Source organism: Blastomyces gilchristii (genome assembly GCF_000003855.2).
Source record: "Blastomyces gilchristii SLH14081 genomic scaffold supercont1.23, whole genome shotgun sequence".
Lineage (NCBI taxonomy): Eukaryota > Fungi > Ascomycota > Eurotiomycetes > Onygenales > Ajellomycetaceae > Blastomyces > Blastomyces gilchristii.
The window spans coordinates 567181-589558 of NW_003101659.1; the positions used below are offsets into that span (position 1 = coordinate 567181).

At 46.0% G+C, this 22378-nt stretch overlaps 7 protein-coding genes across 8 annotated transcripts; 3 read left to right on the forward strand and 4 right to left on the reverse strand.

Annotated features, from left to right (window-relative positions):
• The first annotated feature begins 638 nt into the window (after positions 1-638).
• Positions 639-4221, forward strand: BDBG_08396. Of its 2 annotated transcripts, XM_031723544.1 has the most exons (4): positions 639-1136; positions 1216-1777; positions 1850-1947; positions 2044-4174. In XM_031723544.1, exons 2-4 carry the CDS (start codon positions 1571-1573, stop codon positions 2753-2755), a joined length of 1017 nt encoding a protein of 338 aa, XP_031580728.1. In that variant the 5' UTR covers positions 639-1136; positions 1216-1570; the 3' UTR covers positions 2756-4174. The 2 variants fall into 2 exon arrangements, with proteins under 2 accessions (XP_031580728.1, XP_031580727.1); XM_031723543.1 differs by having other exon boundaries at positions 639-1777; positions 2044-4221.
• BDBG_08397 (acyl-CoA dehydrogenase) lies at positions 2898-6523 on the reverse strand. Its single transcript, XM_002621320.2, has 4 exons — positions 6109-6523; positions 5663-5890; positions 3262-5451; positions 2898-3138 (listed from the first exon to the last, which is right to left on the reverse strand). The coding sequence occupies exons 2-3, from the start codon at positions 5799-5801 to the stop codon at positions 5294-5296; spliced, it is 297 nt and encodes a 98-aa protein (XP_002621366.1). The 5' UTR covers positions 5802-5890; positions 6109-6523; the 3' UTR covers positions 2898-3138; positions 3262-5293.
• Positions 6524-7965: 1442 nt separating this feature from the next.
• Positions 7966-9760, reverse strand: BDBG_08398 (uncharacterized protein; the record flags this gene model as incomplete). The annotated part of the gene is made up of 4 exons (XM_031723545.1): positions 9450-9760; positions 9007-9183; positions 8629-8922; positions 7966-8499 (listed from the first exon to the last, which is right to left on the reverse strand). The coding sequence occupies exons 1-4, from the start codon at positions 9564-9566 to the stop codon at positions 7966-7968; spliced, it is 1122 nt and encodes a 373-aa protein (XP_031580729.1). The 5' UTR covers positions 9567-9760.
• On the forward strand, positions 8266-11832 carry BDBG_08399 (uncharacterized protein; the record flags this gene model as incomplete). Its single annotated transcript, XM_002621322.2, has 4 exons — positions 8266-8334; positions 8428-9626; positions 9707-10588; positions 10861-11832. The coding sequence occupies exons 3-4, from the start codon at positions 10469-10471 to the stop codon at positions 11830-11832; spliced, it is 1092 nt and encodes a 363-aa protein (XP_002621368.2). The 5' UTR covers positions 8266-8334; positions 8428-9626; positions 9707-10468.
• An 838-nt stretch (positions 11833-12670) lies between these two features.
• BDBG_08400 (uncharacterized protein) lies at positions 12671-13380 on the reverse strand (the record flags this gene model as incomplete). Its single annotated transcript, XM_002621323.2, has 2 exons — positions 12671-13023; positions 13093-13380. The coding sequence occupies 2 exons, from the start codon at positions 13378-13380 to the stop codon at positions 12961-12963; spliced, it is 351 nt and encodes a 116-aa protein (XP_002621369.1). The 3' UTR covers positions 12671-12960.
• A 2140-nt stretch (positions 13381-15520) lies between these two features.
• Positions 15521-15924, reverse strand: BDBG_08401 (uncharacterized protein; the record flags this gene model as incomplete). The annotated part of the gene is made up of 2 exons (XM_002621324.1): positions 15521-15770; positions 15833-15924. The coding sequence occupies 2 exons, from the start codon at positions 15922-15924 to the stop codon at positions 15521-15523; spliced, it is 342 nt and encodes a 113-aa protein (XP_002621370.1).
• Positions 15925-19895: 3971 nt separating this feature from the next.
• Positions 19896-22272, forward strand: BDBG_08402 (uncharacterized protein). The gene is made up of 6 exons (XM_031723546.1): positions 19896-20290; positions 20377-20723; positions 20776-20889; positions 20988-21042; positions 21103-21336; positions 21398-22272. The coding sequence occupies exons 2-6, from the start codon at positions 20592-20594 to the stop codon at positions 21778-21780; spliced, it is 918 nt and encodes a 305-aa protein (XP_031580730.1). The 5' UTR covers positions 19896-20290; positions 20377-20591; the 3' UTR covers positions 21781-22272.
• The last annotated feature ends 106 nt before the right edge of the window (positions 22273-22378 follow it).

Below are 22378 nucleotides of genomic sequence, written 5' to 3' on the forward strand. Positions count from 1 at the left end.
AGCAGCACTTCGATGCCAGCCATATCCTGGGTTGCCTACCTGCGGGTTGCTACTACACCAGCTGCCGCCATCGATATTTTGTTAGTATCCCCGCCGCCGCGCTTCGTCGACGAGCAAAAATTTGAGTAGAGACGGTTAGCGAGGAATCATGTGACTCTGCGTTGAGCCTCCGTATATTGGCTTTGTCTGTAGAGAATTTGTCAACTATCGTGGGTGGAACTGGGATGTGCAAAAAGTTTGCTGTTGGGGGTATTTATATGCCCCGATCAAGAACGGCGCGGTGTCTTAAGCCACATAGCTCTCTAGTCTGCCACCTTTCTAAGCCTGTCTTCATGAAGAAAACACTGGCGCTGGCAGTATCCGTTTACATATTTACAAATATGTGTGCATATCGGCTGGTGTCCAAAACGCCTAAACCCCCCTTTTGGGAGATTTTCCTCTGCCATCGCTTCCCTGGCCACTAGTTAATGTCCGGTTGCTGAGGATGATATCTGGGCCGAATAATAGTAAAACGATTCAGATGACCAGATTTATGCGGTTAGATTAGAGAAACATCGGGCTGTAGGCTGAGTCAAATAGCTAACAACTCGAAGGTTGTTAAGGTTAGTGGGCCAAACTTCACAGGCTGCCAAGGGCAATTTTCGGGTATTCAAAATAGGGCCATCAATTGGGGCAACTGTGGAATATCCGTCTGGTTCAAAAGGGTGCGGTGCTCTGCCTGCCTATCATTTTCGATGCAATGTTGCCTGTTAAAAATCTTTCGTGTCTATCGTCTGAGTCCCCCTTAGTTGCCCCTCATCTGGTTGACCATAGATGATCGATTCTCTAGCACGGAGAGCTGCCTTCACGGTGTTCCATAGGAAGGCCCTAGTTGAGTTATCGCAAGGCCGCCGAGAGGAGGAGAGACACCATGAGCTACTCTTAATCCTCGACGATTGATGCCCAAAACGTCGACCCCAGCACCCTGCAGAGAAACAGACAGCATTCATCCACTAACTCCGATTTCGTCGAAATCTTAGCTCACTGCCCCGCTTCTCCTTGGGGTCAGATCGGGCCGCTTTGGATATTTCGTGTCCCTACCTCAATACCCCACGCAATGCTTTGGTGCAAGTCACGCTGACACAAAACACACGGTGGTATTATTGCGCAGTCCACAGCCCTCACCCCTAATGAAAGGCGCGCTAATTCAGACTTCCCTATGTTGCTTCGAATAAGACGGGCGCGCCATTGTGGGATGAGAGAAAAAATGTGGAAGGGGTTAATGCCTGGCGAGAAATATTCTGATGGCATCATAACCGGAGCTGTTTCCACGTCACAGCATTGTACTGTACTATAAGTACGAGGAAGAAGTGGTGTGGGAAAGAAAAGGCGGGTTGGATGCAGAAAGAAGAACTTGGCCTTGTCACTCCCTATAATCGTTGTCAGCTCTTTTCTATATCTTATCTTTCCTCTCTCCCTGCAAATCTACCCTTTCCGTGAGGTCTCGCTGGCACGTATTCAGTTCCCCTAACATCGCCCTTACTTTTATCCCTTGTTACCACACGTAATCCCTCAATAGCAGGACGCCCCAATGCCGCAACCACCCACACTTTTTCCAAAGCTCCATGTTTCAACCAACCTTCCGGAGCTTCATTCCGCTTCCAATACGATGGCATCATTTTCAGGCTTCGGCTCATCGCAGCATATTGCTGAAGGCGGGACCCAGCATCAAATATTTAGGGCGAAACGAAAACATGTTCTGAAGGCTTGCGACCGTTGCAGGGTAAAAAAGACAAAGGTCCACTCATAAAACGCCGCGATCATTTTTATTGCTCTCCTTGAAAGGCCATTGGACTTATAATTTTTCCAGTGCGACGGAAACCAACCGTGTTACCGCTGTGCGGCGTACAACCATCCATGTCTATTTCGTGAGCGAAAGGCGACGCAGACCAAGGCGTACTCAAGAGGGTGAGATCTTACATTCCTCTTTTGTGCCGTTTGCTTTCTCTCGTCGACAAAGGATTGACAAATATGTTGTCTTTTGTTTTTTGTTTTCTGTCATAGCTTTGTCGAAATGCTCGAGTCGCACCATGAATTGGTAGTGAAGGCGCTGCAGCAGTTATACACCCATTGCATAAACAATGAGTGCTTCCCAGGGGATCCAATCGATCTTGTGGATGGCAATCCATGCACCCACGCCATTCTGGATAGGCTAGGATTGATAAAACAAGCTGAAGAGGCCCCGGAGAAGATAGCTGATGAGACTTCATCCCCTACATTGTGCTGGAAAGGCCTCCCACAATTGGCTGGCTCTGTCGTAACGGATGAATTGTCCCCAGAGCCTACCAGTTCAGTTGAATTTTCTCCCTCAAGCAAGAGCGCTTCCGCATCTCCATCAGGGCCCGACTGCGTGAAGCTTGAACCATCGATTGGGGGACCTCATGTTCCATACTCATTTTACCATGGCAATGCAAACGTATGGCCATTGCTGGCGACAGGTACTGAATTTAACCATTCATACCCAGCTACTTTCGGAATGGCGACTGAATGTACCCCCAATGAGCCAAATGGTAGCCCAACTTATCTTAGCATTGAAACCGCAAATTCATTCATGCCAACCGGAGAACGAGCTACGGGACTATCGAGATCGGATCTGCAACTGGATGGCAGTGTCACGAATCCTCATGCTAATGTTCCTGGGCTGTACCACGGGCCATACCACACCGGAGATGGACAGTCTCTGTATTCATGGGCCCCTGGCAACTGGAATCGATGACAGAACTGACCTCTCTGGTTGTACAGCGGAGTATGGTAAACTTGCGGGGTTTTTGGATACGGGGTGACAAACAGCTCCCTCTGTCATAAGCTTGCTCTCGCTTTCGCTGCGAACAGATTTATTCAGTGCGTTTCTCTTATTTTCTCTGATCTCGTTTTACCAGTCCCCAGCGCCGGTCGTTCTATAAATATTCAACAAGGGGCAACTTATTGGGATTCTCATACCGTATATTCTCATTCCATTTTACGAATACACTTAGCCACTCGAACGGCACACGAAATCCGAAACGAGGAAATGGACCGGAGCTTCCATCACGACGATGGATTGTGGCTGTGTAGAAGGACCACTGGAAAACTGTGGAGCGGGGAACCGCGCGAGCGATGCTTGAGATCATCTGGCGGGATATAGGCCCGAAGCTCGTGTTATCCTTTTCATTGTTCTTCTGGAGCTCTGTCGCATTTCATATATCTTTCTTTCGTGTGGTCCCGCCACATTGTCGCACATACCTTTCTTTTATTGCAACAACATTTGGAATTGATTCCTATATTCTCTCATATTCAACGTTTTGGTATCATCGCATATTGCATAGGTGAAGGGAAAGCATGCGGGAAAGCATCGGAGTTTCTTTTTGGTGATGGGGAATCTACCATCCGAGCATTCGCCCCTCGTAGGGGACATCATGGCTGTCAGCTCGCTATACATATATATATTCTGCACATTCAGCTATACATATTTCATGTGCCTGCGCACAATAACCCCTACATGTACCTGAAATGTATCAATGGATGGAGTTGGGTTCAAGGGTCGACACTGATACAAGACGTGCAGTGTGGCATACATGATGAAGCGGGTACGCCCTGTCCTATCTTGGTTAAATGGAACGGACAAGCGAAGAAAAGAGGTGTAGCGTGAACGGGAAATGTGGCTATAGCAACAGCAGGTTCATGATGGAAGGGAAATGCGCAGTTAATGGGATATACAGGGGCAATATCATAGGTTGGGAGGTTGCTTGCACCAACCCAATCGATGCGCGTCAAATTCCAACGATATCACGGCGCGGAAGCAGAGGAAAAAACTTTGCGGAGCGCAGAGTCAAGAGGAGGTGGATTATTCGAGAAAAGTAGCATTAAGGGGCCGTCGAATCCACAAGCTGCACATGTACAGTACAATGGTTAAGGAGACCTGGAAAGCAAAAGAAAAGGGGTGGTGACAAAGAGGAGCGAAGCGTAAACTTGAGGTCAAAATAGAGATTTTTACAGCCTTTCCTGCTCAAGGATGGAGACTAGCTTGAAGTTCAAGTAGTCAAATATCATCGCTCCACACAGGACTGGGAAATGAACGGAATTGATATCATCATGTAAATAAGACCTGGACCCCACTTAGTTAGATATTGCCGGGAAAAAACAAAAAACACAAAACAACAAAACAAAAAACAAAACAGAACAATCCCAATGAGCTGGATTCCGAACTCTTCAACCTGCGAGCCGGTGATTCCCACTAGGTACTGGTCAGGTTGCTTCAGGCACGCGCGAAGTAACTGGAACATCACAGACCTCGATTTTGTCGGCTTTTGCGGCTTGGGCTTATTTGGGATTTGCACTTGAGCGTTGTATCTGCTACAGCCAGGAAACCTTGCTGGACATTTAACTTAGTTCCGCTGGCCTGGTTAGCCAGTAGCTTGTCGCTTGACTAGTTTTCATGTCAGAGTTTCCACTTTTCTTGTAGCTTGGCTTCTCATCGCTTGCGCCCCCCGCCCCTCTCCCTCCCTCCCTCTCTCTCTTTGCAGCGTGTATTTTGCCAATACTATCTCAATTCGCCCCGGAAGTTGGTCATGCTACAGTATGTGTGGTCTTTCTTTGGGCGTTGGCATGATACAGGACAGTGAAAGACGCATCCGGACTGGGCCTGAACAAAGGAGAGGGGCAAGGAGATCTTCGTCCAATGCGAAGTTCAAGTCTAGTTTAATTTTTAATTTGCTCCGCTTAGTTTATTCTAAGGGGCCGCCGTATTCGCTCCCGCCGTAGGAAACCTAGAATCCTTCCTTCTATATGTAGCCTCTTTACTTGAAGGGTGACCATTGATTCCGAACAGCCCGAAGTTACCTAACTGTGATTAAAAAAAAAAGGGGGTCAACAAACCCCGTAGTGAAGAAATTTGTAATGCGTTCGTGATAGAGGCATATTAGGTATCACGGACTGAAGAGAAGCTTGCAGGATTATGCGGGGGGCTCCCCAGACAGTGCATTAGACACCTAAGCGAAATGTATGTCATGAGGCTGGAAGGAATAAATCTAATCTATCGGCGTGCGCCCAGAAATGGAAACCAATGGGCTCGAGGAGGGATTGTTGAAAACTGTACTCTGTACAGGCTAGCAGTGCTTGCAAACCAGATCTTAATCGTAACTGTGGAGCCGAAGACACTTGTACAAAATTGTAACTGTACATCATTTACTCCTCTAGGGAAGAGGGGTTGGAGTCAAGTAACCTGAACACTGAGGAGCCCAGGATCATAATTTCCAGCATGCTATCTGACATTCCCTCATGATCGTTTCAGGAGGCCGAAAATCGATTTTCGTGTTTGCTGGGGTTCTTGTACAGCGCCGATGAGGAGTGTACCCTTGTATTTGCTGAGGATGCCCCGCCGGTGATATTTGTGGAATTTCTTCGTGGCATCGCCTCCAGCCACGCTGAGCAAGACTAAGCAAAATTCCAAGTTAGATACTGATTTTCCATCACGTCATGGTGGGGTGTCAGGGAACATTTTGACCAATTGATGCGCATGGAGTTTAAACTGCTGCAGAGTGACTTCGGAACGTATGGAATTCTCAAGTCGTTGGGTAGTTGGGCATGATAAAATGGTTGGGCTCCGAATGGCTGGCTAGCTGCAGTGTAGTAGTGCGGAACGTACTTTTTTTACCACCAGGGTGTTCATCCTGGAACTTGCTGATATCGTAAATATCTTGATCAATTATCACCCACATGTCTCCATCCTTATTATGAGATGAGACTTCCATCTTGGAAAACGATTTGAGGGCCGTCTCCGACATTTGGAAACGATGAGGAGAAAAGCCGATGTCCAATGCACTGAGCGGCGAGATATAATGAATGAACGCATACACTTTGCTAGTCCTTACTCCTAATGATATTCATGCAATTAGTAGGCGGTTATGTAGAGGATTGGCCTGGCTAGCAGGCCGTTTGGTAACTCCTTAAAACCCTTGAAAGTGAGGGAATGGCGGTCAACCCCTCCAAGAACTGAGCTCTGCAGCTCTCTCTCCTCAATTTGCCCAGGGGGCGAGGTAGATCGGGCTCCGGTATGTTTCTTCTCACGACTGAGAATAGGGGGTCACTAACGATTGCACCAAGTAGCAATAAGCTTCCAAGGCTATCACTGATGTCCCACGGGTGTTTGTTCCCTCAGGAAACTTCTCGGGGTCTGCGAGGAAACACATGCAAGAGGTTATGAACTCATGACGCGATGCATAGCTTGAACCTGAAGACGGTGATATCGCTGATAGTGGGGCGAATTGGCTCTTATTTAGTTAACCAATAGTTTGATGAAGTGGCATTTAGAGGGCTTGTTCAGCTGAGCCTTTGGCGAAAGTGACAACAACGCCCGCTGAGAACCAGGAAGAGCCAGTACGTCGAAACGAAAGGTAACTAGCCTTGGTCATCATTGGCATCATATTGATCAAGAGTATCGTTTGCCCAGGCCACTCACTGTACTTGCGAGTCTTTTACCCCTATCCAGTCCACTTCTCAAAACCCCGCCGGAATATTTATTAGTCCGCGGCTCTTCTGTGGCAACTTCAAGCACAACATTCCAAGGGTTCAGCGTGCGCGACATCAACGTCGCGTCGCTCTGCAATAATGGTATAAATTCCCACTGTCGGAAAAATTTAACCGCGTTTCTACCCTCTATATTCTGAATCCGCACACTTGATGTAGCATTACAACCATATCAAGAATTTTTCTCCGTTAGGAACATTGGTTAAGTTTGGCCCATAAGCAATCTCCCACTGTGGTATGCGGTAACTATGTAGTTATCACTTCCACGCAATAAAAAATACCTGCTCTTGATATCGGGAATCCGGACATGTTGCAGGCAATGTCATATCAAGGACAATTGGATGCGGGAACGTTCTGCTTCCGATGACAATAGAACATCTCGTTGAATGAAGCGCAAACATCTAACAGGAACGAGAAAGAATTTACATCATGTCTGTGGGATCATATCGCTGTGCTCTTGAAGCTTAAATAGACGGCATGGTACGTGCTCACGAGCTCTTATTCAGTTTCAGCGGGAATTGCGAATATGACCAACACCACCTCACACATAGGAATTGGTCTGAAATAATCTCTTGGATCTTCCAAAATACTAGATGTCATAGGAGCACATGTCGTCCTCTGCACGAATGACCGTTTGGTAGCTTACCTGGCTGGCATGGAACTGTCTCGATCTACGGCAGTAAGAAATGGGACATATCAAATCCACAAAAGCAGGACAAGATTTTGAGCCCGCACACTGAGAAGCCGCATACACTCAATCTGCAATATCAACTGTTTTGGTTTTGTCATCAGGATATCCTTCTGGTGCAGAACAACAGGAAATTCTGAGCTGGGTGGCTGCACCTGACTTCAACCAGATATCCATTATAATATTTGTTTGCGATGTTCTATGTCTTAGGGAATTTGATGCGATTGAAAACGTTTTAACTTACACGCAAATTTCGCTGCCCAAATTTCCTTCACGTACTCCTTTTCTTTTTTTCTCCACTATTTTATGCCGACAAATCCATGGCGGGCTCCACGTATGATTCTGTGGAGCCCGGATTATGATTCTCTTTTGAAGGGTCTCAACGGAATTCTATCATCATTAGATATTCTTGGTATCTACGAGTTTGCTATCTTTTAGGGATTGATTTCAGGCGTGCCCTGTCTGCTGGCCTGCAATGTCAAGACGTTGAAACCTTGCATGAAGTGGTCATGTCAATGGAACCAGCAGGAGTAAGGGGGCACAGTTATCGTTCCACGAAGCACAACTTGTGTAAAATCCATACATATTGGTGGACAATCGCGTTTGATGATAATAATTTTGCTCTATCCTTAATTGATATTAACCGAAGTGGGTATCTTTATAATTATTTAACGTGTTATATAGTCTAACGACCAACTGCCTCAGCCGCCCTCCCAAAAATCCTTGTACTGACACTAAGACTGGGAATTTTTCAACTCGTTCAGAATTTCGTCGATGCCCAACTCTTTCAAATCCAATTTTATCAACTCTCCTACGACATCTTTGAGATTTGAACCACATAGACTATCGTTGAGACTAGCACCTTCACCCCCAACCACTTCTTTGAGGACAGTGTCTAGGCCGTTTATGATATCCTTCACCCCGTCTCCTTTTAGAGCCTCCCTGAGGACTCCCATGATATCATCGAAGCCGTCTCCCTTGAGCAGGTCCAGAATGCCTCCGAGACCCTTACCACCCTCTGTTAAACCGCGAAGGGTCTGAGTCAGCACTTTTATGATTGATAGCGAGGTTTTGAGGGTGATATTGTTCAGGACGTCCTCAATGTACGTGATATGCTTTCCTTTATAGATAGTTGTATTGCCGTTTGCCGTGAGTTCTAGGTTCCCTTCACTAAGTGCCTTCTTCTGCCCTTCAAGTATGGGAACGAGATTAGCGATCGCCGATTTAATGTCGATCTTACAGTCACCGTTGACAGTGTTGTTGCCCGGCTTGAGCACCGCGTCATAGCGACCGCTTGGCCTAATAGAATATCACCAGAGAAAAGGTCTAGAGTTACAATTCCCTAGCACGCTTTTGTGAGCCTGAGGGATAACAGATGCGGATCTTGCGGATCTTACTAGCTGCAACATGATGATAAGAACCACTTTCAGGTTGGTGCCATCTTCTTGACAGGGAAGTGTGACTCCAGCAGATTCGATATTGAATCCTCTAAACATGTCCGGACCCGCAGCGTGATGACTTAGCCGAATTGGGCAAAGAAGAGGGTCTCTGTCGGGTTGCATACCGTTTAGCTCAAGTTTCTTGTCCAGTTTCACTTTGACCCTTAGTTTTCCTAGATATGCGGCTGTTGTACCCTCCACTGCTAAAACAAAAGTGCGGGTAAGTTCAAAGAGAAATTTTGTAAAGTCCACCTAATGCAAAATTGGAAGAGTTTCGTCGACAAGTTCTATCGTCGAATTCCCTTTTAGTTCGAGCCGTGGCAAAGGGATACCAACATACGCTTGTTCGGGGGTGTCCTGGGCTCTATCCAAGTTTATAGTAAGGGGGTCCAATTGCACTATGAATGGGGCAGGGACTTTAAGCCACGCCGAGATAGAATAGTCGAGGCTATCCGGCGTGGGATTCATGAGCTTCCCTGCGTGAACGGGAAGGCCTGTGTAGTCAACCATCCTCTGGACAAATGCAAGGAAAGCGATCAGAAAGTTAGATAAGTTACTCCAGAGTTAGCCTCACATTTTCGGAAAGGCTTACAGGATCAGAACATACAACTACAACATGGAAATTGACAAGGACAAGCATGAAGGGGGGCAAAGGTGAACCTCATAATACTGGAAGGGAAATTGCAAGCAAAATAATAACTCCTAACAAATGGCGCAGCCACCATTGTCTGTAATGTGCAGTCACCCTCTCACGACGACTTCGCTCACTCTTTAGCTACCTCAACATATTCAGCACTACTCCCATTCACTCCGACAACTGCCTTGGCCGAATCCTCAGGGAACTGCCCCCAGTTGTTCCCAATAACATAACCGGACGTCTTCTCTCGCGTACCCATGATGAGAGGCGACGTACACTCCGGAAGAGGACGATGGAATGGGCGTCCCAGCTGGTTTTGGTATGAATAAATTGCCTAGATCGCACAATCAAACATTTGTGTGAGCTCAATTGCATTCAACAACTGACGTCTGTGAGTAGCTTAGTTGGGTCAAGGGAAACCCCCAGACGGCAGACATTCATATTTCGACCACTCTATGGGGCCATGTCTTGCTCTGTTTAAAGGGCAGTAGGATTCGTCTTTCCTCAGGTTATATCCATCTGCCCCCACGATTGACTTACCCCACATTTTATGCATCCAACGTGGTAATCCTTGTTTCACGCCCCCAATTCAGCACGAGGCTCTGACATCATTAGTTCGTGTGGAGCAAGCTAAAGACGATCCATCACCACTCACGTCCTACTTATTTTTTTAGCTACATATAGGAAGCTTCCTCGGTGTTTGTGAAGGAAGCTTCTTCATGTGCTTTTTCAAGCAAATTCTTGCACGCACAAAATTTCCAAAAAAGGGGCAAACGGTTCGCTCCCGTTTGCAACATCCCAGTATAAGTATTAGTCAAGACATTGCTGGACTACTCCAACCACAAAAGTATACTCATCTTCTCGGTCATGTAGCCGTTGCTGCTGTCGGTAGTTATCGTCCCTATCTACGGAGTAGTGAGTATTCGGCCCAGCTTGCAAACGCGGGGAATGGTTTCTCGGATCACACAACTAGAGCAACAGGGGTTCTCTTCTAGCACAACCCTAATTACTTTCGCAGTGTCAATATAGGCAGTCAGGCTCATTTATTTCTTCATCACACTTATGTTGACTTAACACGTCTAGAGCTAGTATACTAGCCAACGATACTTACATAACCCCGATTTTGACTACAATCACCAACAGTAGAACAACAAGGCCAGAATGCTGGATAACTCTAAGAAGAGTGCCATTGCGTTCTTTTCGTCTACTTGTGTTTACCTCACTCTGCTCAGGTTTGCCTACTTCATGTCGTTAGAATGGATGGATCGGATTTGTCCCATGGTTCGTGCCCATGTGAAAATATCAAACCTGACCAAAGTACCTTACAATCCGCACGCTGAGCTTATGCGTTCGATCAAGATGTCGGACAAGAAGCCACATATCTCTTACTGCTGAAGAACCTCTATGTGGGCAATACTTCCGATTTTGCAACTTTGTTCCATGCGAGCACGCTCCTTCTCAGTGTTTACCAAATTTTAACAAGCCCAACATCCTGCGGAAGACAGACTTCACTCTTCTCACATATCTCTAGTCTTATTCTAAGGAAATAATAGCACTCAAGTACAGAGATAAAGTCCAAGGAAAGTGGTACTGGTACGGTGATGGCTACTGCGGAGAAAAGGTCCGTCGAGGAGAATGGCGTGAAACCGAATCCGGCGAACCCGGGGGGGGCATCACTTGAAATCACTGAAAAACCACCTTCCCGGGTTTCACCATATTTCCCCCTAGAATATGAGCCCAAGGAAATACAGAAAATTACCAAGGAAGGCATCCTCCTGGCAGGGGGAGCTGTTGCAATTTTGCTGCAGGTGGCCAATCCAGGTGTTGGACAGGGAGTGAACGAGCATAGCAACTTTGCATATCGAGTAGCCGATAGGCTGCGGACTACTATGACCTATATCTATACCATTGCCTTTGGCACTCCTAACGAGAAAAAGGCCATTGTCGATATGGTCCACCGCGCACATGCTTCAGTGAATGGGCCAAACTACGACGCCAACGACCCAGATCTTCAGCTATGGGTAGCTGCTACGCTGTACGCTGCAGGAGTGGGAATTTATGAGAAGATCTTCGGCTCTCTCGATGCCGAAACATCTGAGAAGGTCTATGCGGAGTATTCCGTTCTTGCAACTGCTCTTCGAGTTCCCGCTGGCAAATGGCCCGCCGACCGTCGCTCTTTTTGGGCTTACTGGGACGACAAGATCGAGACAATGGAAGTCACCAGTCACGCGATTTCCGTTTCAAAGGACTTACTGTGGCCAAAGAAGGCTCCCATTTGGATAAAGGCTAATATGCCAGCAGTTCGCGTGTTGACGGCTGAATGGCTACCGCCACGCTTCCGGGAGGCATATGGTTTGAAGACGTCCAAGTCGAGACGGAGGGTTTATCGGGCTTTGATGGGGATAACTAAGGGTATATATCCACATCTGCCAATGTTCATCCGAACAGCTCCACGAAACTACTATATGAAGGACATGCGAAAGCGGATGCAGGGTGTTGTTTACGGGAAAGTGAACGCTGGATGAGTGGATCTGCCACTGCCACATTCGGTTGTCGTTGACCTATAACCTGAATTTTTTTAAGTGCTTTAATATTATTTAAGAGATTAATCTTTTTTTCGATTTTTCATTGTTTGTTTGATTCTCAGTGTTAAAAAGGTCTGTTAGATAGAATTGGAGTTTCAGTTGCAGAAGATATGGGCGGGGTGATTACAGCGATGTTGTTGGTCTGTCTTTTTCGACATCCCTGCAACATTTTACCCGAACGTGTTTTCTTCCATGAGAATTAACGCAGCTTTAAGGTCGATGTGGTTGATATCTGGCAGGAATAGTTGTGCTCGCCTGCAAAATAATCCACTTTTTCTACATAATATTTTCTACCATTCCTGATGTTGAACACTGTTTTTCTTTGTACTGGAGCTTCGAATAAGGCGGCCACACACATATTTTCCTCGCAGCAGCAGACAAACGCTTGCTTTCACGAAAGTGTACTCAGTATATCGTAGAAAATTACTCGGGCATCCGCCCCAGAAGCCGAGCCGGGGTTGGCAGCGAACCATGGTAAGGAGTCGAAGCTTGGCTGCGGGGTACCCGCCGTCAGCAAACCTTAAACCTAAAGTTAACCTCTGTCCGCTGAGAAGCCAGAGCATTGACTGGCTGCAGGTTCAATGCTCGCACCTCGTTTGCCCTGTTGCTTTTTAGGAGCGTGACATCTACAATGTGTATGTCTGAATCATATCGGTGTCCTATCTTTTTATTGAAATGTTTGGGCGTTTTATTGGCGGTAGCATGAATAATTGTACATGTACATGTACTGTACATACAAACATGTGCCTATTTATGTTGTAGGAAGTAGGATTGAAGTCTTAAGTTATATTTGACATTATGGTAAGTAACTATGGAGTAGTAGCGCATCTATCTGGGAGTCAAAAAATGGGGATCTTCTAAGAACAGATAAATGATGGAAAGGAACTCAATCCATTTCCAGCAGGTCATATGCCAGCCTCAATCCCTGCTGAATGTTCAATGTAACCATTCCTCACTCCATCCGGATTAAGTCCAATGATTCCATCTAATCATCATATTTCATAATTCTCCTGCCATCGGAGTACATAGACACAGCAGGGTAACCGGAAGTATTGCATTTTCATTCCCTCACTTTACCCTAGTGGTGGCTGGAGTAGCATAGAAATCACCTTGGCTACAAGCAGTAATCACCTGTAATTGCAGCCAGTTAGCATTATGAAAGATACAAAACACGCTGGCTATCCGGTAAATACAACATACCGGGCCAAGTTCCTTAAGCAACTCGTTAAGTTGCTTAACCAAGTCAGCAGTGAGCAGGTTGCTGGCGTTGGTAATGAGCACTTTAGCTCTTTTGGTCCCGTTGACAGCAACGGTCTTGACAGCATTGAGGGTTTCAGGGCAAGGATTTCTTTCAGGCTTCCCAAGCTTCCCAGTAAATCTCCCAAAAACCTTCCAGGTTTGCCATCTTGTCATATAGTGGGTAGGGGGGCCGAGTGATGCCAAATCAATATACTCTTTGATTTCCGGCGTTGGTATGGAGAGGGCCATGACTGGCAAAATAAACATAAAAAGGAAGTTGAAGTGCTTCATAGTGGGAAAGAGAATATGAATCTTCTACTTTCAACCATCAATGGGAACCCAGTTTATGCTTTTAAATGCCAAAATATGTGCCATCCCGGACTACGAAAACAGCGGCTTCAAGAAACTCATACCAAGGGAGACTTACTAGTATGGGCAATGAGTAGCATGTGAAGCGATTGATCATAATGTAACAGAAGTTGGGGTGGGTGAACTTTCTAGACTCTACACCTAGAGCTCTCATCCGCAAAACTCCATATCAAGTTATGCCATGGGCGGAGCGTGGGGTTGGGGAAGCTTGGAAGGTTTTGAAGTGTAGCTTGAAATCTGAGGGAGAAGGGTGAGCCCAGATGCTAGCATTGATATATTTAAACAAAACCTGATACCCACCCTAATCAACATGATGTTTCTCATTGGATATCACTCAATGCATAACATTGCGAAGCTCTGAGGATCCAAACTAAGCTAACTGGAGGGTTATTCTCCCTGAGTGGCAAAGGTGGACCTGATTTCTAATGAGCTTGAAAAAAGTGTTTAATAAAAAATGTCAGGAAACTTTGGATTATATTGATGTACTCATTCAATAAGAATTTGTTATTTTCCAACTTACCGCCCTCTGGATGCCACAAAAAATCCCTGCTGCTCCCTCTCTAGAGCTGTAAAACGCTCGGCTCCCCACCATGGTGAAAAGAAAGCAACATTTGATAGAAGTCTTATGTGCACACTGTGTGCAATAGGCTCAAAGTAAACAATTTTCGAAGCCCTACCCCACCCCCGACGAAGGTACAGTATTGCCTGGAAATATGGGTGAAAAATAGTATTCTGGGGTAAAAACAGGCTATCCCCACTCTCGATGGGGGAAGGGTCACAAAATACGGCGCTAGAAATTGGCTCCGTCAAAAAGAGAATTCTAAGGGCACGCTGCCATTTTGTCAAGCATAGACCAGGACTGATGTGTTTACCCAGCTAGCTGGTAGCTTGCCGAGGATGGAACTTTCATGTGAACCTGAGCAAGAAGCCCGCCAATCAAATTGGATAGCCCTAGATGTTGATCCTGCGGGTTGGATTTGCAACAAACAGGAATCGGGACACAGTTAGTGAGGGCTGAGCTAAACTTCCAGGATCATTGATATTTTCCCCAAGGGTCTCAATGATGGGATAAGAAGCATATCGTAGTAGAGGGCAGTTAAGTGGAGGCTCACAAATCAACCTCGGCGGGCACCTCGGATAGCAGCTTGGACCTAGTATTAAACTGTCACTCACAGAAAACTTGATTGTTTTGTCCCCATCGCCCCTACCCATAGATTTAAGCTTGCTGTGGTTCCTGAAGTTTATTTCTGGCCTTCCCCGCAACTTCGTGCATTCGGGAGAGTGGAGACATGTGGGGCGATAGGGCAATGAACTTTGTTTTGACCTCCCGCATTGTCTGCAGCATTGTCTGCAAGGGCTATATCCTCAGGAAATCTCCGCGAAACAAAGTTTTTTGGTATGCCAACTTGCATACATAATTCGTATTTTGAGATAGATATAGTGCTAGAATGATTCCTGCTTGAAACACTGTTAGTGGGATAACTCACATCAAGCGCATGGATTCAATTGGTTACTTTCAAATGGCAATCACCATGTTGTTGGGGATCAAGGTAAAATAACAGCTAAAAAATTGGCAAATCTATCCACCTTCGAAGTCTGAAGAATTGGAGTCGTCACAAAATGTAAAGTTGATGAGATACACCCCGACGTGGGTACGCTGCACCCAAACAATGAAACTTGTCAAGAACATTAGCCGCTTGCTTTCCAAGCACCGTTTGCCAATCCGACCAGTCCCAATCTTATCTATGATGAGTAAATCTAGAGATCTCGCTGAACAACCATGTATATCATCAACTAAGCGACATTTTCACTTATCCCATATTATCATAACATGATTGTAATGTTTATACCTCAGAACGCAACAGCAAGGCCCAATATATCGGCAGTAAGTACTAGGCCTCCAGCAACAACCCCGGTTTGTTTCGTAGCTAGAGCACTAGAGGTAGAAGTCGATCGTCCTTTGCTGTTTACTGGCATATTTGTCGCTGTTGCCTGGACTTGGATATGGGATATGTAACTTTTAAACGGATGAGGGTAGGTTATTAAACCAGTCCGGGGTGTTACTGGCTTTCATTTCACTGGAAATAGAGCTGCGGCCTTCTCGATCTAGTAGACTTCGACAGGCAGTTTGTGGGATAGCGGTAGCAAATATTTGAATGAGCGATTCTGGCGGGTCATCGAGCTTTGCCAATATTGGTGGCCATTCAATTCTTGCTGGTGCTGTCATGCTTCCTGCTCTGCCAGTTGGTATCACATGTTCCAACGATTTGCTGCAGTTTTATGTTAGTTACACCTGAAAACATACTTAGAATCTGAAGCCCTGATTCCTTACATCTGCTCTTGGAGGTGGCTAAGATCGCTTTTATAAGTTGGTGTCGGGTCCTGCGCCGCCGCGAAGACGATCCCAGTGAGGAAAACCAGCATAGAGAGAAAGAGGCTTCATGATTATGGAGATAAAACAAGCACTTGGTGCGACTGGATATGGCCGAGAAAATGAACGGAGGAGGGAATATACGTAAAATTGTAGCAAATAATGCAGCTCGACGAAATTTTGGTTTTTCTCTGGGATTCTTCGCCTTTTGGACATAGTAGCTGACCCTATCTTAAAGGAGTCCGTTTAGGGTTGTCTCTAAATCTCCACATCGGAGCTAGCCATGAGGGTCATAGAACAAGGGTGGATATATGAGGAAATAGAGGTAGTCACGCTTTAGCTGCTATGGCCTGATCATATGCTCGAAGAAAGAACTTACATGACCTACCTAGCACCGTTCACATAAGGCAGATGATCACTCCATTGTCTTGACTCAACAGGCCAATGTCTCGGCTCCGACAGATGTACTGGGAGGTTAGAACGTAAATTTTGTTGACATGGCTATAAACAGCCTCAAACGGTTCCCATATGTTGGCGTGGGAATCCCGAGTTCAACGGACGTTTGCTGCTTGTTGTTATCTGGGATGTTTTCAAATAGCTGAAATATCACGGTAAGTTAAGTTAACCTTGTTAATCAGCGAGATCATGTGACAAGTTAGCGATCCCTCTCGAACAACGGGAGCCCTGCGCAGGAAAAATTTTAGATAGATACTAGTTAGCAGAGCTTAAAAGGTGATTTCTTTTCGTACTCGAAACATGATATTTCCCTAGTGACTGATGTTTCAATGGTTACTTAACAACAGTCTGCATATCGTAGATGATCCGCGAAAACAGCCCCTTTTAATCGATATCACTACCACGGGATGGATAACCGTCGTTTCCCTAAAGGGCTGGCGGCCTCTGCCGGTTGTTGACCTGTCCCGCCAATGGGAATGTCTTAAGAGTATTCGAAATATCATCATACAATGATGGCGATGTCAGGGATCGACGGGCCTTCCCCAGCAACACGCTCTGCAGCCAAATACACAACTGGGAAGTCAGGGCCACCTTTAAAAAACAATTTAGGCCTTCAGGACAGGTCAATATGCCTCAGGTCATTGTCCTTTATCCATCTCCTGGAGAGGGATAAATATGCGTGTGGGTGAGAAAACGTGCCCGGAACTAGTTGATGTTCTAAGGCTACACAATTTGAAGACCAGATGGATTGGAATGGCTGCAATTGATAACAGACAAGAAATATGGATAGACTCTATGGTCCGAACATCAGCCAAAGGAAGACACTTCTTAATAAAGTCCAGTGGCTTGCCAATCTGCACCACGAGGGGTTGTCTCGTAACCAGGTACAGTTGCGGCGCAGCTGGATGACGTCATTATTGAGAGTGATCCAATTCTGCCTCTACAGGCTTGCTCTTCTTTTTCTCCAATGTTATATTCTCCTTCTTATCCCTTTTTGGGTGTACACCCCTTCTATTCCTCGATTTTCTCTCCTTCAACCCTTTGTTTTATTCGGAGGAGAATCTGGCAGAAAGCCCATTTCGGCTGCTTCAGAAAAAGTGACGGTGCTGATGTTAGTGCACATAATTCACAATATCTGCACGTCATCGTTCGCACGTGTGGACCTAATCCAACAATGGCTAAGTGGTGCTAGCACACAATATTGCTAGGTAATTACTCTCTTTCTCTTCCACCTGGGCGCTCTACCAACCTACGCGATGTTCAAACATCGGTTCAATCCTTGAACATGCTTCGCAGCGTGACTCCAAAGAAATAGACAACTCTTCATGTCAGGAGTTTCGGACCGCATCTAGCCGCGATCGACGATAAATAATGCTTCGGAAGAACAGGCCCAAGCGGACAGGGCTAAGAAAGAGCTCACGCTTGATCAAGCTCTGTCGAGCTGAACTGCGGAAACGACGATGATCAGTATTCGGGGAGGCTATAGAATCGGGAATTTATTCCCAACTTGTGTAACCCTGCCATCAGCATTCTGACCACCTATCCTCGGAACTTTTATATCAACCATGAGAATTAATGCTAGCAATGAGGCGTCCACAAACTACCCGTTCAAATATACGACAGCATTACTCGAGGAGAACCGTAGAATGCTCAACATTGAGTCTTGCTTCGGAAATACGGTGCACATATCATATCCGGATGCGCATGAGTTCCGTTCCCCTTGGGAGGCATAACGACTGATTTCAGAACATTTCCCACAGCACAAAACTTTTCTCAGCCTCACTCGTTAGTCGCAAAATAAAATTAAGCTGCAGAACTTATGTTCGTGGGGTTAAAGCATTATTCCTATTTTCATTGGTGCTCCATCCGCCTCAGAACCATGGAATCCATCTGATCATGTCCTACCAAATCGGGATATTGGATTAATCAACGTACAGTTTGTGCCCAAGCCCACTTCAATACAAGAATCCGGGGTTTTCCTTAGGCACTAGCTTCGAAAGACGTCCAGCCATTCGCGATATTGGCCTGCTTTAGGGTTAGTGAAACAAATTTTGCAAGTTATTCGAAGTTCTGGAGATTTCATACACGGCTGCGGGGAAAGGAAGACCTTCTTCTCATGAGGTGCCGTTTCCAGACATTTGGTCTCACAGACACAGCTATTTACCGGATTTGACCGAAGGCTAGCATTGAATCATTTTTCTGTTCTGCAGGAGGAGTTGGTTGATCCTAGTTAAAAAAAACCTCCGGGCTACGACACGCAATGTTCTGCCACCTTTGGTGTTCGGACTTAAAAAATCTACGCGTTTCATGGTATAGTCGCGATGGAGGACACAAGAGAGCATTCTATTCCATTACCACATTTTATGACTGTCCATGTTTGCCTGAGACGAATGGCGATAAAACCTGAGATGATGCCTTCCCTCCTTGCAAGAGTCGGCAAGCCTTTGTAATAAGTCGCTTTCTCAAGGAGATCATGCAACCTGGGGTAAAGCGATTAGCTAGGGAAACATTTCATAGATATATTCACCAAAAGAGTTCAAACCAGGACAATAAGGGTGAACACTAACGTGCTTAAATATTGGACGATTATGAACGATCCGCGGGCGCTAACAAATCGTCACTGTTAAACCAGAAATCATCTAAGGACCACGCAATGGCTAATAAACACAATTTTATAAATTCTAGTGTGCCAAAATATAATTTATTGCCTTCCGCCAAATTCGGCATTTGAATGAAGAGAAATCACTTTCCAGCGTAGCTGAGAGCCCGCCATCCTATCATACTGTTAGGAACGCACCGGAATCACTTAAGCCCAGCTAGAAAATGTTGACTGCTTTCACGAATCAGAGTCTGATGCTCACCTCCAGTCGTCAATGGCAAACCACACAATCCCAACGGCCGAACCTCTGTCCCAACCTAATATGTGGCAGCGCTCAAGGGGCCGGAGTAGATGAAAACTTGCTTGGGACTCCCACACTCAAGAAACCGTTCATGTGAACTTCATGGCCCGATATTCAATAATGCGGGGCAACCATAGCGTCGGCGTCCTGTCGAATTTGTGACAGTTTGCGCTTGGAAGGGGGTTTGAAAAGGGAGCACAAGTTAAATAGACGAAAATGGGGTATATGAACACCATACAAGTCCAAGGCTGCCAGCAGTTGTGACAGGCCACTTGTGCAAAAACAGATGAAATTTGAGACGCTTTTTTCCCCCTTTATTCCATAGTTTGGAAATACGAAACTTTCGACCTTGAATTATCGTTGGGGTCCACAATACAATGATGTAGTCGAGTCGGTCATAACCAGGCGCTGAAGAATTAATATATATATCACTCGTCCACGGTCTCCAGTCCATGCTAGATGACAACCTCCAATCTCCTAGTTGATTCAACCTATCTTGTCCTCTTAGACAGCAATTGGCCGTGAAGAAGCCCGAAGCCCGGAAAACCTGGATTTTAGGAGCACGCAGAATCTGTGTTGCCGTAGTAGCACGTAGGATTTGATATTTTAAATCGCGCATTATGTCATCAACTTGTCCACTTCCGTATTAGGCCGCCATAGAGTAATTTGCCAGTTTGCATAATGTTATTGGGAGGAGTCGGATCTGCAAATGATGCCTCGCAAAGTCTTGCTAACCACCCAAATATGATTTGGTCTTCCTGGCCCTATCAGCGGAAAAGGCCGTTGTCACGCGGGCCAACCCCGATTCGGTGCTCTGGAAGGATTGTCGTGAAGCTAAAACCAGGGGAGATATAAAGGAGGGAGGGGTTGAAGCTGGGGCCAGGCGCTAGGAGGTCGCTCGGATCCTTTGACACGGTTAGAAAACGGGCCTAGTGCTCTCAGCGAATACGAAAAGAATGTTGGATTTCCTGATTTGACGAGACATAGTATGTAGGCCATTCCATCATTTTGCAAGCTCTCCCTCGAGATGAGTGGCTAATTCTTAAGGTGGGGGTGAAACTTGGTGCGCCCGTCGCCGGTGGCTTAGGCTGTCAACATGCTGATGCGCTGTATTTGAGGAGTGCTGACCCGACAGTATGGTCATTCAAGAACTTCAAAACGGATATGTTGTGGAAATTCGGCGACTGAAAACAAGATGCTATTTTGTTAGTTTACGATCAGGCATCTATCAGGCCTCCAGGGTGATCGTTTGTTTCTGCTGCTGCTGCTCCACAGTCACGCCTTTCTGCAGATTGATATGGAAGTCCTCAATATGGTATTTGAGGAGCTGGGGATGACCCAGTATTTACCAGGGTTTATTGGCAATGGCTTCGAAACATGGGAAGACGTTTTGGAAATCACTGAAGTTGATTTGTATGATTTTAACTCCTTCTGTTGATGTACAGAGTGCTGATGTGAGAAGAGAAGTGTTGGGTGTCAAATTGGGCCATCGAAGGGTATGTTTTCGTCAGCCACAGTGTGCTCTCATCATGCTCACTTGTGATGTAGAGACTACAGCAGCGAGTTGCAAAGGAAAAGAAAGATGTCCCCAATCGGCAGGCACAACACGGCGAATTCGGAAACTATTCCAGAAAGAAGAGACGATATCAGTGGCATCCTAAGGTTCGGATCCTTGACTCAGAGCGTGCTGGTTAACAAGTTAGACTGTACCACACCCGAGAAAATATATAAGGTGTCTAATTAAAGCCATACACCCACAGCCTGACCCGAACGCCCCCAGAAAACCGTTGACAGCCTATGCCATCTTTGCTAACGGTATGTTTGACAAAAAATCATAATAATTTCAGAATGATGCTCAAAGAAGAATGTCCATAGAAAAACGAGCAGACCTCCAGTACAAGGGTTTATCATTTCCTCAGATGGCAATCGAAATTGGGAGGCTTTGGAGAGAATTGCCCGAAGGCGAAAAGAAGATCGCTCAAGCGCGTGCCATCCGCGCACGACAAGAATACAAGCTTGCTCTTGCGGAGTATGAAAAGTCAGAAAATTACCGGAGCCATGTCAGATATCTAGACGAATGGAAAGCGAAGAAAAGTGCGAGGAAGAAAGGTAGCTAGCTCCCCTTGATGGTGGTTTTTATATGATGGGATACTGACACATAGTTCAATAGCCAGAAATTCCGAAGCGAAGGCATCCCACAACGCTACTAGCTCGCCTCAGGACACTGAAAGAAGTCTAGAATCGGCTGAAATTAAGATAGAAAGCCAATTGGGCAACGGACTTGGGGACGAGATTCTGGAGACTGTTCTACCGACCCAATGGGTACCAGTGTCTCCGGAGCAGCAAATGGAACATACGTGCACCGCATTCGTGTGGCCACCGTCCCAGAAGGACATACAGAATCACATGGGGCGAGACAGGGGCATTTTTGATAATACTCTTGCTGGCCTAAGCAATTTGGAAAGGAGTATGCAGGGCGGAGGTTTGGAAGTCGTATTCGAAGATGCTGGAATGGGGTGCAACGTATTTTGGGCGGAGGCGAATCATCACTAACGACAGCACTTATTATAAAACTGGTCCTGGCCGAGCATAGCTTACCCTGGTGCGAGGTGATGTAGCGCGGCGCAGTGCAGGTGTCAAACGGCCTCGCAGTCAAGTTCGAATCAATATGAAATATTGCAGTTTTCGGGAGAGTTGAGTCAGGGATAGGGCTAATGAGCATTTCATTCAGTTCCCATCCTACAGCTTACCAATAATTAATTGATCTCTGGCTTGGGCATTAACAAATATATATAATATATATACATTTGTTTTTGCCCTATCTCCACTTTTGGGTTGATATCGCCCTATATATCGACGTTGCCGCACGATTGTGGGTCGGTAGTCAAGGTAAAAAAAATAAAGTCTGGAAGAATGTACTTCTTTAAGCTTAGCTTCAAGCAGAAACAGAAACAGGAAAATAAAAAACTATTTAAATGGTCTATCATTGACCGAAGGTTCCCTATTATTTGTCGATGGTTCTACGATGTAGTTAAGGGGGACAGAAGTTCGACAGAGCCGCACAGTCGTGGTGCGGTGGGGAAGAATGTTTTCCCGAGCAGTCTTGGTCCACCGCATCCATAACCACCTCACTACATAACTACTACCCCTG